The 16,433-nt window shown below is 35.7% G+C and overlaps 1 protein-coding gene across 1 annotated transcript in view; it reads left to right on the top strand.

Moving 5' to 3' along the window:
- Positions 1-16,433, top strand: part of LOC140160460 (zonadhesin-like) — a 75,334-nt gene that overhangs the window by 44,053 nt on the left and 14,848 nt on the right. Inside the window, exons 10-11 of the mRNA XM_072183696.1 lie at positions 2,578-2,697; positions 3,452-3,610. Of these exons, the coding sequence (XP_072039797.1) occupies positions 2,578-2,697; positions 3,452-3,610 (279 nt within the window). The remainder of the gene's footprint in view (positions 1-2,577; positions 2,698-3,451; positions 3,611-16,433) is intronic.

The raw sequence follows: 16,433 nt of genomic DNA, 5'->3' as shown, positions 1-16,433 counted from the left end.
GTAGGCTTTTAAAACGAAATTCAAATTTGGCAATATTTTCCATTGCTTAATGAATTGATCTGCGTGAAAATGCCTAAACATGTGGCCAGAGCGGGATGACTGGTATAAAAATCTTAACTTGTGAGAAACGACGTAGGCTTGTATGAGGCTGTGGATCACGAAATGCCCCTTTAATGTGTGCTAGGTAAAGTCATTCTTCCTTTCGACCTGCCAAAATTTATTCCCTCCCCCGGCCCCGGCTTGCCAAAAAATTGCTTTCTCGAAAGGCTGTGCAATCAGTACCGGTATTAGCCTACTAATTAAAAAGCCAAAATTTCCAAGCGACTCGCTAAAAATCGCTTGCCTCCCGTCTCGGCCAGCCGAAAATCGCTTGTCCGCACCCCCTGGACTGCCAATTTTTGTGGCCCCTCCCCCTGGCCTGCCAAAATGCCCCATCCCTTTGCATATAGCCTATATTTAGGCATATGCCAATTTTTGGGATCCCCAATTTCCATACCCATACCTATACCTTAAATGGATTTCTAAATATCTACCTGTTGCAAGCGCAGCATTGGCGCTAGATTTTAAGCTAGAAAATACCTAAATATTTTAAACTCCAAACTCGGCAACACCACTTTGTGACGAAAGGAATCGGGCAAATACAGCCCGTCGTAACATGACGTACGTAAACAACGTGTTTTTAAAAAAAAATGAGTGTCACTTCTGTCCAAAAAATTTCGAATTTTGGCCTTGAGCAGCGACAATCAGAGGTAAGAAAAACACAGTATGACGCAGCTTGAAATATAGAATCACTATATCAATTTTGAAGTTTGTACTTCAAAGCACAAGCCGAAACGAGGTGAAATGGTTCGGAAAAAAATTGATTTCGCTGTATCTTTTGATCGCGAAACTAGACAATTTGGCAGCAGCGAGTCGGAAAAATAGCAAATATCTCAATTTTCTGCTATCGAAATAAAAATTTAAATAGCACCTGCATGCAGAAGAGGGTTTATAGAAATAATGTAGGTCAGAATTTTGTCTATGAAATCTTGCACGGAATTATTATTACTGGTTACAAAACGACATACAAGTGGAGGCCATTTTACTTCAAATTCGGCCAACATTTTAAGCTTACATAAAAAATCGAGACAACCAATATCAAGAATGAATATGCACATTCTTTTATTGACTTATTTGTAATGTGCGTCGAAGTTCCCAACAAAATCGCCACTTCCAATGAGAAATTATGGCCGTGTTCCCAAAAATCTTGATGCTCCGGATATTGAAAAAAATTGAAATGTTTGAAAAGTACATTTCATTTTGAGCCAAGTGGAAAATTCAAGCATAATAATGACCCTTACACTTTCAGCTTTTAGACGTAGTTTGCGTTTTCTCTCTCCGATATTTATTTCCAGAAATAGATAAGTTTAAAGGGGGCTACGTGCATCCCATTTTGCTTCTGAAAATGGCAAAATTGTGTATAACCTTAACACATGTCAGTAACCAAGCAGTTATCCAACTGACACAACAGCAAAATGCAGTGACGTGGGGCAGCTTCCTGGACCACATTCACAGCCCAGCCCTGTTTCATGAAAAAAGTGTATGAAAAGCAGAAAGCAGCACCGTTTTAGCATCTGTGCAAGGATCTTGTGTGTATTGTAACAGATTTTTTGTCCTGGGTGCCAAATGCTGTGAAAGTGAAGGAAGTCTAGGAAGCTGTCCCATGACAGTGCATTTTGCTGTTGTGTCAGTTGGACAACTGCTTGATTACTGACATGTGTTTTGAGTAGAGTATTAAAGTAATCTTGTGTGTAATTTTGGTTCATATTGATTGACAGTATTTTAAGATATGACCTTGTGATTCACAAGTTGTAAAAAATTATAAGTTTCTTTTTGAGCACAGTTTAGATCTGACTGACTATGTTATTGTGATTACATTTAGAGAATAAAGGTATTGTTTTTAGCCGCTGGGGTGCATCTATCGTCTCATATTTAACACGGGCGAAATCATTATTTTAAGTAAAACAACGAGGTGAAGCCGAAATGTTTTACGCCAAGAATAATAATGTTGCCCGTGTTATGATGAGACGATAGATGCACGACAGCGGCTAAAAACAATACCTTTATTCTCATTCTTAAACACTTCAAATAAAAATATCATAAGTATTACAAATTTTAATCATTTTGCAAGGAATTAACTAGGGCTTAAAATCGATCAGTCCCGTTGTTGCTATGCACCTCTGATTGGTTCAAATAACGAGTACGTGTATCGCGTCGATGCACACATGCTGGCCCGTGTGATATTGTGTCATATCACACGGGTAAGAACCAATAAGATTGCAGGAACGTTTTCAAGTGTTTAAGAATTGGGAATTTCCATTGCTTGCAAATCATGTTAAATGAATAGTTAAGTTTACAGTTCTTTCAGTGACACCCTGTAGGTTGTGAAATGAGTAATTTGCTTTTCTAGTTATTTTTATAATTGGTTACTTTTATTCTTAGGGGAAACTTTACCTTGTAATTGCATGGTAACCACTAGTAAGAGAAAGGTTAACTGGGCGGTGGGAATGACAGAGTCCACTCTTTTTTCTTTTGAAGGTAATAAAATTCAGCTTTGACACATCCGATATATTTGTCAACGGAGTTAGAACGACCTTACCATTTAATTACAAAAAGGGCAAAGTCATTATTCGCAGATCCGGTCGCGGTAACAGAGTGGTAAGTGACATATCTTCAGAAACACAGAATATGATAGGGAAAGGAAAATCAAGAATATGAATAGAAGAAAAGAAAGGAGAATCGATAATATGTGCTAAGGGTCCTTTTATCTTTTCAGTTTCCGTATCCGTATTCGTTTTCGTAAGTCATTGTTATTCTGAAGTGTTAGCGCGCTAGGTGTGACAAATCTTTTATTAGAGCCTTTTGTTAGTTACTGATAATTTGAAGCAAGTAAATTTCAGGTTTCGTTTTGGTATGTTATGTTAATTTCTGACATGAAAACCTTAGATGAAAGGGTTGGTGCTAATCTAGACAAAAGAAGAGACTAAATTTTACGGTCCTAAATTCGCGGTAAGCTGTACGGCTTCAATTCACTTGCGTTTGGTGTATTGTGTTATATCGAATTTATTAATTCAAATTAAACAATTCGTCAATCAAGTCGCCATGGGCATACGCGTATTTTTTTTTGGGGGGCTTTGGGGCGCCAGCCCCGGGGTAAGAGTGAGGGGCGGCAAAACGGAAGAAGAAGCAAACGAAGGGGCGGCGGGAGAAGAAAGGGCGGCAAAAACAATTAGTAAAGAAAAAGGGGGGAAAAATGTTGATAAGTAATTCACTTTTTCAAACGACCGAAAAAATTATTATTATTATTATTATTATTATTATTATTATTATTATATTATTATTATTATTATTATTATTATTATTATTATTATTATTATTATTATTATTATTATTATTATTATTGCTTTTACAGGTTTTAAAAACTGATTTTGGTTTTCGGGTTATATATGATGGAGTACATTGCTTGTATATAAGAATCCCAACAATTCCTTTCATAGATAATGTTCATGGATTATGCGGATTACTATCAGGGACAAAGGATGATGACTTAATGATGCCTAATGGCACCATCGTGAGTATAAAGCTGAGGCTTATATTAGGATTAGGCAAGTCAAAAGTCGTGTTCACACTGTCGGATTTAAGTCACTTAATACCGGTAATAAGTCACTATTACCGGTTATAAGTTGCTTATTACCGGTGATAACTCACTTATGTCCGACCGTGTGAATACGACTAAAAGTACATAAATACTGTAAATGGGGTCAGTTTCGTTTATCGTCAGATACAAATCAGTTCAAAAATTTAATTTCGTTTATGGATTATGTGGATTGCTATCAGGAACACCAAGTGATGGCTTAAAGTGGTACTACACCCCCTGATAAATTTTGTGACTAATTTTGCATTTTTCTCAAAAAATAACTACATACTTGTAACAAAAGTTTATTATAGGGGCAAGGAATCCAATTCACTGAAATTTCAGTGATTCAAGACAAGTGGTTCATTATATATGTTAAGAAATGAGGTAAATTCTAGCGGCTCTTTTCTTATTATAAATAACGTACTTATTATTTTTTAAGAAAAATGCAAAAAGAGTCACAAATTGATCAAGGGGTATAGTACCTCCTTTCAGCAAACACAAACCGTTTTCGAGATCATTCGCAAAAGGTTATAAAAGGTTACCAGAAAACGTTCAAATTGTCGGGTTATATAAAAGGTATATAAAAGGTATAAAATGTTTTCATAACATTAAAAAACATTTATTTGATAACCGACCGACTGCAAATATTTTAACAGTATGTTATTGCAGTGTTGACAAAATAGTTTACAATAATATTTTGAAAACATTTAAAAAATATTGTTGCAGTGTGTTTCCATACAAAACGTTTTAAAACGTTTTCATGACCTTTATATAACCAGACATTTATTGTTTTAAAAACGTTTCTACCTAAACCAAAATCCAAAATATAACTTGTTTATAAAACGTTTTAAAACATTTGTGTGTTTGATGGGATGGCAATATCGTGAGTATAAACAGTATGCTTCGACGCACGTGAACACCTCCACGCTGCCATAACAGCTTGTAGACAGTAAGTGTAATTTTTGGGATAAGAAGCATTTTAGATGTATTTCGTTTTATACCAGAAGCGACCCCTTAATGACCTTGGACTCAAAATCTGTGAGAACCCCATAGACACTTGATAATAACAATGCATGGGTGCATATTGCATTACTTTCCTATGTAATTTGTGGGAGAAGAAGCATTTTCAAAGTATTTCGTTTTATTCCGGAAGTGACCGCTTAATGACCTTTGACCCCAGATTAAAAAATACCACATATACATTGGGTAACCACAATTCATTTATTAACATACCGTTACTGTCCTATTTTGTTCTTAGCAAATAAATATTTTTGAAGGTTTTTAGTTTTATACTGGAAGTGATCCCTTAATGACCTTAAGTATGGTGAGGACTGTGTGAGGACCCCATAGACACTGAGTAATAACAATGCATGTGTCCAAGTGGCGTCACTCTCCTACGTAATGTGTGGGAGAAGAAGCATTTTGACTTGAAATCTTTTCACCCCTTTGACCCCTACGGGAAAAATAAGAAAAAGAAGAAGAAGCTGTCCGAATGCAAATAGGGGAGCTTAACTTGAATTCCCGGTTGCAATTTACTAATCAACTGATTAGTTTAGTTCTGGGCTTTGTCCTCCTTCTCGACGTTTTTTTGCACCGGAACTTAGACACCGCGGTAATTTTGTTGCCGATGCGGCTGTTGAAAAACCCGTGGTAAAGCTCTCGTATATCTGCCGTGGCGTAGCCAAGATTTTGATGTGTGTGTGTGTGGGTGTGTGTGTATGGAGGGGAGTCAAATTTTTGTCTCCATTTAGGGGACAAAGCCAGATTTTCGTCCCCATTGTCAAATGTTTGTCAAAAGTTTCATGTGACATGTAGGAGCATGGTCAATGATAGTTATGACCAAGTCATTATTATGTTTTGATGAATCCAAGTGTGGAAAAATATTGGATCTAAAGCATAATAATGATATAATTGGATAATATTTATTGGTTTCACTATGATCAGCTCGACTAATAAATATGGCTCAATTGATCCAATTTTATATCAAAATCGGTGTAAGCATGTCGGTGCTAGAGCAAATATAAAGGTCGACTAATGAAAGAAGAAAGGAAGAAAGAAAGAAAGAAAGAAAGAAAGAAAGAGAAAGAAAGAAAGAAAGAAAGAGAAAGAAAGAAAGAAAGAAAGAAAGAAAGAAAGAAAGAAGGAAGGAAGCACGATCATGTAAGAAAAAAGAAGAAAAAGAAGAAGAAGCTGTCCGAATGCAAATAGGGAGCTTAACTTGAATTCCTGGTTGCAATTTACTAATCAAATGATTAGTTTAGTTCTGGGCTTTGTTCTCCTTCTCGACGTTTTTTTGCACCGCGGTAATTTTGTTGCCGATACGGCTGTTGAAAAACCCGTGGCAAAGCTCTCGTATATCGGTCGTGGCGTAGCCAAGATCGACTAATGAAAGAAGAAAGGAAGAAAGGAAGAAAGAAAGAAAGAAAGAAAGAAAGAAAGAAAGAAAGAAAGAAAGAAAGAAAGAAAGAAAGAAAGAAAGAAAGAAAGAAAGAAAGAAAGAAAGAAAGAAAGAAAGAAAGAAAGAAAGAAAGAAAGAAAGAAAGAAAGAAAGAAAGAAGGAAGCAAGATCATGTAAGAAAAAAAAGAAGAAAAAGAAGAAGAAGCTGTCCGAATGCAAATAGGGGAGCTTAACTTGAATTCCCGGTTGCAATTTACTAATCAAATGATTAGTTTAGTTCTGGGCTTTGTTCTCCTTCTCGACGTTTTTTTGCACCGCGGTAATTTTGTTGCCGATACGGCTGTTGAAAAACCCGTGGCAAAGCTCTCGTATATCGGCCGTGGCGTAGCCAAGATTTTGATATGTGTGTGTGTATGGAGAGGAGTCAAGTTTTCGTCTCCATTTAGGGGACAGAGCCAGATTTTCGTCCTTATTTGTCAAATTGTTGGTCCAATTTTTGTTAATTTTAAGAACATTTTGCTCTTTACCGTCCATATTTTGTCCCTGTAAAATTTCTGTGGGGCACTCTGCCCCCACAACCCCCCACCCGCCCCCTGGCTACGCCAATGCATATCGGTGTTATTGGAGGGCTTTTTGGCAACTGGAAGAAAAAGAAGGATGAATAAAGGGAGAAAACAAAAAAAGTTGTTTGCTCTTGAGGATTCGAACCATAGATCACTCGCATGCCAAGCACTAGGTCGCCGACACTTGAAGAGCTTATTTCCAAACCGTGTCTTAAAAGTCCACAAGATTCACTTTGAAGAAAATCAGGAATTTTCTTTATGGCAATGAAATAAAGTTCGATTTCTATAAAATTACAGTGAAGTGAAGGTGACATAATACAGGACCATAAAAACATGTAAAGGTAAAATCTAGAGACTTTTGATTGTTTTAAATTAATTAATTTGTTTTAAAAATAGCATGGACTTAACACGTTTTGACACAAAACGCAATTTCTGGCACACAAAACATAGCATCTGTAACGCAGAACTAACCATATTTTTCTCAAACTAGTCTTAAAAGATTACAAATTTATTAGAAACATACAAAATGTGATTCTCTCTACTATAAAACACAATTGCCACAAAACACCTTGCATCTCGAACCCCCTCCTCCCAACCGTTTTTTTTAACCAAAATTCGATGTTTAAAATAGTTCAAAATGCAAAACTGAGTTGTATTGCATTTCTCAGAATTGAATAAACATCATTTCACTGACAATAAGTGATGACCCGAAATCCCACTTGTTTTATCACATTATCAGTTATCACAATTCCCCCTCCCCCATGCTGCCACCCTAATCTCATATTGACAGCCGTAAGTTTTTAAGACTTTTAAGTTCTAGGTTTTTTTTATACCTTTAACTTTAAAATAATACATTGAATTTAGTAGCACATTTTGATAATCATACAAAATAATAATATCAAAAACTAACTCTACCACCATCCTCTAACATTAATTCTAACATCACAACCTCTCCCTCTCTCCCCCTTCCCACCCTGGTCATGTCTTTCGGAGGTATCTATCAAACATTTAAGAAATTCCATACAAACTAGGCCTCCTAATTATTTAAAAAAAACACCTTTTTATGCATACCAAATTCAGGTATATTAGTCTCAGGACCAAACAAGAATGAAGACGCAAAGCAAGGCAATGTTATCAATCATGCAGAACTTGGGCGATTAACTATTGGAAACCCTATGCCGTGCTACTTGCCTACAAGCTGCCCACAAGGTCATTGTTCGTGGACTTAACACAGTTTGCTACCAAACTGGATTGGACTTAACACGTTTTGAAAAAAAATGGATACTTTGTGTGTCAATATTTCGGGACTTGACTAATTTTGGAAAAAACACACATTGCTGGATAGCCCTAGTTACTCACTACCCATTTTCATCAAAATCTCAATTTTGAAGGTGGGTGGACTTAACACGGTTTGGAAATAAGCTCTTCACTTACTGGTTTTTCGCTGGCCGGGCCACCGAAAGCGTGCCTATACCGTAAAACCTCGTCGACAAGCATATAGTGGTTTTTTTAATGAAAGCTAAATTAAAACGAGACAGTCGTAAATATGCCAATACAATAGATTGGTCTTTCAATAGTACCTGTTTGTATTATGTTTGTATCAGTAATTAACTTGCTCAAACTCCATAATATAATTTTGTCAATGGATGGCGTCTGGATTAATTGAGCTTTCATCAAAAGCACTCTATGTGCTTGTAGACGAGGTTTTACGGTATATTATTTACGGTGATTGTGTCATACCATCCCGTCGCAGTGAGGATGTTTGTAGCATTTTGTAGTACACAGGCCTGTTAGGGTTAAGCCTATTATGAAGTTTCGATTAACCCTAACACCCGAAGGACTATATGGCGACTGGAAGGGAAAGAAAGAGGGAATAAAGAGTAGAAACAAAGAGGTTGTTACCTCCGGTGGGATTCGAACCCGAGAACCCTCGCATGCCAAGCACTAGGTCGCCGACACTAAGCCACTTACACACTTTGCTGGCCGGGCCACCGAAAGCATACTTATATATTACTTGGGGTGACTGCGTCATCACACCCCGTGCACGCAGGCGCAGTGAAGTTGTTTGTAGTATTTGGTAGTACTCGGGCCAGTTCAACTTAATTAAGCCTATTATAATGGAGTATAATAATGGATTCTATAAATAATGGATCCTATATGGAGTTTCGATAGTGGTTACTTTACCCTAACGGCCGAAGGGCTTTTGAGCGACTGCAAGAGAAAGAAGGTGGGAATGAGGAGAGGAAACTATTGCGTGATTGCGTCATCACAACCCGTGGGATGCACGTAGGCGCAGTGAAGTTGTTTGTAGTATTTTGTAATACTCAGGACTTCTTCTTCTTCTCCTTCTCCTTCTTCTTCTGCTTCTTCTTCTTCTCCGATTTGAAGTCAAAGGTCATTAAGGTGTCATGTATGAAATATCTTTAAAATGATACTTCTCGCACAAAATGTAGGAGCAAACTTAGATCACTCCACTGATTAGCTATGCAGAAGCTGGGTACTAAATAATACAATGATCAATCTTCGATGACTAATCAGAGGAGTGATCTAAGTTTGCTGCTATATTTGTAATTGTATCTTCACACTGAGAGCTCCAACAACAATATCAAGTTAAAAATGGCAGAGTTGGGACTTACACACATGCATTGACCTTAGCTGGCGCACCAAAGTTAAACTCCAATTTGTGGTCAAAGGTCGTTAAGGTTTACTACCGGACATTTACGAAATATCTTGAAAATGCTACTTCTCGTACAAATTAACAGTGAAATACCTAATAGGGTTCAACGGCTATACACCTATCCGACTTCGCCATTACTGCGGTGTCCCCGATATAAAACTGCGGTGTCCCGAGGTCGGGGGTTCCATCCATTATTTATTGTGTGCTATAAAGAATTGTACCCGGGAATTGTACACAACAGTGATATTCAATACACAATCATGAGTATTGAATTACGAATTAAATCTCCCGCTCTGGTACATCCGTGTTGCCGTCAATAGAGGGCCAAATACAGTAAATGCTTCTCGGATTGGTGTATACGGCTAGGTTCAGGTCTATAGCTAGATCTAGTTTGAAATTTGATCGCTGTGTTGACTTTGATCTGCAATCTTAGAAATATTTGTTCGAACACCTTTAATGCCTTATTGGAAATGGTCCCCCTTCTACCCCTGTACAATGTTGACATGCCCAATATGCTCATGTTTACCCTATCTTCTCCCAACATTGTTTGGTGGGGAAAGGGGAGGGGCATGCTTAAGATGAACATTGAGACAACACTATTATAATTCTTAGTTTCCAGTGACTCATATAGCGTGCGCACTATGCTAAGAAGAACATGGGAATTACAGTGGGTGTTCGAACACATTTTTCCGGGATTGTCTACAAAATCGCTTAGCAAAATCATCTGATTTTAGTTTTTGGGCAATAACTCTGCAGTTACACCATCGATCTTAATGCAATTTGGTACACATGTCAGAAATATGATTTGCTATCATCTCACAAAATATGGAGGAAATCAATGAATATTTGGATAGCGGTCAGTTACCATAGATTTAATATAGTGTTTTATACACACAAATATAGGCCTTAATGGTTTATGTGCTATGTTAATTGCGCATATGTATATAATGATATAATAAATTAAGAGGAGGAATTAAAATTTTATTTTCAGCTAAAAATAAAAAATGAACATTACTCGTAAATTCAATTTTATTTATCTAAATTTCACACAGTACCACTGTATGATAAATTCGGGGGGGCATCGAGAACGAGGGAGAGAGAGAGCGAGTTATAGGAAGGAGAGATACGCACCGGATACCCAAATTTATTGTTTTAAAATTTGTTTATAATAAAAACATTACTTGACCAATATTCAAGAAAATCAGCCTAATGTGTGAAATTGTGTTCATTAAACATTTTAAATACACCATGGTTAGGATGGTCAAATGGTAAATCATAATGATTTACACACATAGACAAGCACGCATATGCATCGATTTACCATATAATAGAATAGTAAATCCTATTCTTCTTTATGTTTTGTGGTCAACCGTGCACACTATGTGTTTTCAATGGGGAGATGAGCAACGATTCACCTTTACCATGAATAGGGTTTCACACTTTCAGTGTACATAATTATACCCACAGAAGAGACAAGGCAAATCATGTTTTTAATGAACTTTGCCCATGTGAGATTGCATATAGGCCTAATAATAAAGGTCATTATCTATCATGCTCATAATGATCAGTGTTTGTTTAATCGGAAAACAGCATTTTTGAAGCGTCTATATTTTCTTTTATTCCAATCAAAATAATGACAATCATGAAATAACCCTGAACTTGCATACCAATCATTGAATATGTCAGTTAAAATTGAGTTGTCTTATACATTGCGCATGTGTGTCTTTTAATGTGCAATTGGTCTTGAACTTGAAAAATATTGACTTGCAAGTGACATTTGCACTTGTTGTTACTTTTTATTCTTCCTTCTTTTTTAATTCATGGTTTTCTTTTAAGTGTGATTGTTCGTTTTATCTTCTTTTATTTCTATTTTGTATTTTCTTTGCTATTTTGATTTGGTTTCCTTTCTTTGTTTCTTTCATATTTTTTTTAGGGGGTCTTTAATGATTTCTTTTTCTTTTTCTTTGTCTTTGCTTGAATTCTTTGAGGTGTACTTTCGTGGGGTCGGGAATTACTGGTTTGGAAGGAGAAGTTTGGCAAAGCAATGTACATAGGTTGGTAGAGTTCGTTGCATTATTTTGCTATCTACTGCAGATAACAATGATACATTTGCATCCCACATCCGTGTGATGTTTGCTTGACGGTTCCCTTAGTGTCATAGCAAACATAAAAGATGGTGAATGATTTTCCAAAAGATTGTCAACTTTTTAACTATCCAAATTGATATGTTTTAAAATGTTTGGGGCTATGTATAAGGTATTCTACGTCTTATTCGACTTAACTTAGTCAAAATTTGATGAAAATATATGTTTAAAGTGACCGATCCCTGAAATATTTGTGAATGTGATGTAATATTTTTTATTCCCTATGTTCCTTAGTATATATAAATTAACATGTATACGTTTTATTTCAATCGCACTACTGGTTCTGAAGTTGTGAACCCTAATATGAAGTAGCAAACACTGATTTTGGAATTCCTCAGACAATCTTAGAAATATTTGTTCGAACACCTTTAATGCCTTATTGGAAATGGTCCCCCTTCTACCCCTGTACAATGTTGACATGCCCAATATGCTCATGTTTACCCTATCTTCTCCCAACATTGTTTGGTGGGGAAAGGGAGGGGCATGCTTAAGATGAACATTGAGACAACACTATTATAATTCTTAGTTTCCAGTGACTCATATAGCGTGCGCACTATGCTAAGAAGAACATGGGAATTACAGTGGGTGTTCGAACACATTTTTTCCGGGATTGTCTACAAAATCGCTTAGCAAAATCATCTGATTTTAGTTTTTGGGCAATAACTCTGCAGTTACACCATCGATCTTAATGCAATTTGGTACACATGTCAGAAATATGATTTGCTATCATCTCACAAAATATGGAGGAAATCAATGAATATTTGGATAGCGGTCAGTTACCATAGATTTAATATAGTGTTTTATACACACAAATATAGGCCTTAATGGTTTATGTGCTATGTTAATTGCGCATATGTATATAATGATATAATAAATTAAGAGGAGGAATTAAAATTTTATTTTCAGCTAAAAATAAAAAATGAACATTACTCGTAAATTCAATTTTATTTATCTAAATTTCACACAGTACCACTGTATGATAAATTCGGGGGGGGGGGCATCGAGAACGAGGGAGAGAGAGAGCGAGTTATAGGAAGGGAGAGATACGCACCGGATACCCAAATTTATTGTTTTAAAATTTGTTTATAATAAAAACATTACTTGACCAATATTCAAGAAAATCAGCCTAATGTGTGAAATTGTGTTCATTAAACATTTTAAATACACCATGGTTAGGATGGTCAAATGGTAAATCATAATGATTTACACACATAGACAAGCACGCATATGCATCGATTTACCATATAATAGAATAGTAAATCCTATTCTTCTTTATGTTTTGTGGTCAACCGTGCACACTATGTGTTTTCAATGGGGAGATGAGCAACGATTCACCTTTACCATGAATAGGGTTTCACACTTTCAGTGTACATAATTATACCCACAGAAGAGACAAGGCAAATCATGTTTTTAATGAACTTTGCCCATGTGAGATTGCATATAGGCCTAATAATAAAGGTCATTATCTATCATGCTCATAATGATCAGTGTTTGTTTAATCGGAAAACAGCATTTTTGAAGCGTCTATATTTTCTTTTATTCCAATCAAAATAATGACAATCATGAAATAACCCTGAACTTGCATACCAATCATTGAATATGTCAGTTAAAATTGAGTTGTCTTATACATTGCGCATGTGTGTCTTTTAATGTGCAATTGGTCTTGAACTTGAAAAATATTGACTTGCAAGTGACATTTGCACTTGTTGTTACTTTTTTATTCTTCCTTCTTTTTTTTTTTTTTGTTTTATTTTAAGTGTGATTGTTCGTTTTATCTTCTTTTATTTCTATTTTGTATTTTCTTTGCTATTTTGATTTGGTTTCCTTTCTTTGTTTCTTTCATATTTTTTTTTTAGGGGGTCTTTAATGATTTCTTTTTCTTTTCTTTGTCTTTGCTTGAATTCTTTGAGGTGTACTTTCGTGGGGTCGGGAATTACTGGTTTGGAAGGAGAAGTTTGGCAAAGCAATGTACATAGGTTGGTAGAGTTCGTTGCATTATTTTGCTATCTACTGCAGATAACAATGATACATTTGCATCCCACATCCGTGTGATGTTTGCTTGACGGTTCCCTTAGTGTCATAGCAAACATAAAAGATGGTGAATGATTTTCCAAAAGATTGTCAACTTTTAACTATCCAAATTGATATGTTTTAAAATGTTTGGGGCTATGTATAAGGTATTCTACGTCTTATTCGACTTAACTTAGTCAAAATTTGATGAAAATATATGTTTAAAGTGACCGATCCCTGAAATATTTGTGAATGTGATGTAATATTTTTTATTCCCTATGTTCCTTAGTATATATAAATTAACATGTATACGTTTTATTTCAATCGCACTACTGGTTCTGAAGTTGTGAACCCTAATATGAAGTAGCAAACACTGATTTTGGAATTCCTCAGACAATCTTAGAAATATTTGTTCGAACACCTTTAATGCCTTATTGGAAATGGTCCCCCTTCTACCCCTGTACAATGTTGACATGCCCAATATGCTCATGTTTACCCTATCTTCTCCCAACATTGTTTGGTGGGGAAAGGGGAGGGGGCATGCTTAAGATGAACATTGAGACAACACTATTATAATTCTTAGTTTCCAGTGACTCATATAGCGTGCGCACTATGCTAAGAAGAACATGGGAATTACAGTGGGTGTTCGAACACATTTTTTCCGGGATTGTCTACAAAATCGCTTAGCAAAATCATCTGATTTTAGTTTTTGGGCAATAACTCTGCAGTTACACCATCGATCTTAATGCAATTTGGTACACATGTCAGAAATATGATTTGCTATCATCTCACAAAATATGGAGGAAATCAATGAATATTTGGATAGCGGTCAGTTACCATAGATTTAATATAGTGTTTTATACACACAAATATAGGCCTTAATGGTTTATGTGCTATGTTAATTGCGCATATGTATATAATGATATAATAAATTAAGAGGAGGAATTAAAATTTTATTTTCAGCTAAAAATAAAAAATGAACATTACTCGTAAATTCAATTTTATTTATCTAAATTTCACACAGTACCACTGTATGATAAATTCGGGGGGGCATCGAGAACGAGGGAGAGAGAGAGCGAGTTATAGGACGGGAGAGATACGCACCGGATACCCAAATTTATTGTTTTAAAATTTGTTTATAATAAAAACATTACTTGACCAATATTCAAGAAAATCAGCCTAATGTGTGAAATTGTGTTCATTAAACATTTTAAATACACCATGGTTAGGATGGTCAAATGGTAAATCATAATGATTTACACACATAGACAAGCACGCATATGCATCGATTTACCATATAATAGAATAGTAAATCCTATTCTTCTTTATGTTTTGTGGTCAACCGTGCACACTATGTGTTTTCAATGGGGAGATGAGCAACGATTCACCTTTACCATGAATAGGGTTTCACACTTTCAGTGTACATAATTATACCCACAGAAGAGACAAGGCAAATCATGTTTTTAATGAACTTTGCCCATGTGAGATTGCATATAGGCCTAATAATAAAGGTCATTATCTATCATGCTCATAATGATCAGTGTTTGTTTAATCGGAAAACAGCATTTTTGAAGCGTCTATATTTTCTTTTATTCCAATCAAAATAATGACAATCATGAAATAACCCTGAACTTGCATACCAATCATTGAATATGTCAGTTAAAATTGAGTTGTCTTATACATTGCGCATGTGTGTCTTTTAATGTGCAATTGGTCTTGAACTTGAAAAATATTGACTTGCAAGTGACATTTGCACTTGTTGTTACTTTTTATTCTTCCTTCTTTTTTAATTCATGGTTTTCTTTTAAGTGTGATTGTTCGTTTTATCTTCTTTTATTTCTATTTTGTATTTTCTTTGCTATTTTGATTTGGTTTCCTTTCTTTGTTTCTTTCATATTTTTTTTTGTAGGGGGGGGTCTTTAATGATTTCTTTTTCTTTTTCTTTGTCTTTGCTTGAATTCTTTGAGGTGTACTTTCGTGGGGTCGGGAATTACTGGTTTGGAAGGAGAAGTTTGGCAAAGCAATGTACATAGGTTGGTAGAGTTCGTTGCATTATTTTGCTATCTACTGCAGATAACAATGATACATTTGCATCCCACATCCGTGTGATGTTTGCTTGACGGTTCCCTTAGTGTCATAGCAAACATAAAAGATGGTGAATGATTTTCCAAAAAGATTGTCAACTTTTTAACTATCCAAATTGATATGTTTTAAAATGTTTGGGGCTATGTATAAGGTATTCTACGTCTTATTCGACTTAACTTAGTCAAAATTTGATGAAAATATATGTTTAAAGTGACCGATCCCTGAAATATTTGTGAATGTGATGTAATATTTTTTATTCCCTATGTTCCTTAGTATATATAAATTAACATGTATACGTTTTATTTCAATCGCACTACTGGTTCTGAAGTTGTGAACCCTAATATGAAGTAGCAAACACTGATTTTGGAATTCCTCAGACAATCTTAGAAATATTTGTTCGAACACCTTTAATGCCTTATTGGAAATGGTCCCCCTTCTACCCCTGTACAATGTTGACATGCCCAATATGCTCATGTTTACCCTATCTTCTCCCAACATTGTTTGGTGGGGAAAGGGGAGGTGGCATGCTTAAGATGAACATTGAGACAACACTATTATAATTCTTAGTTTCCAGTGACTCATATAGCGTGCGCACTATGCTAAGAAGAACATGGGAATTACAGTGGGTGTTCGAACACATTTTTCCGGGATTGTCTACAAAATCGCTTAGCAAAATCATCTGATTTTAGTTTTGGGCAATAACTCTGCAGTTACACCATCGATCTTAATGCAATTTGGTACACATGTCAGAAATATGATTTGCTATCATCTCACAAAATATGGAGGAAATCAATGAATATTTGGATAGCGGTCAGTTACCATAGATTTAATATAGTGTTTTATACACACAAATATAGGCCTTAATGGTTTATGTGCTATG

This window comes from Amphiura filiformis, chromosome 9, assembly GCF_039555335.1.
Source record: "Amphiura filiformis chromosome 9, Afil_fr2py, whole genome shotgun sequence".
Taxonomy (NCBI): Eukaryota; Metazoa; Echinodermata; class Ophiuroidea; order Amphilepidida; family Amphiuridae; genus Amphiura; species Amphiura filiformis.
Note: the sequence above shows the minus strand (reverse complement) of the source record. Positions and strands in the feature narration are given on the sequence as shown.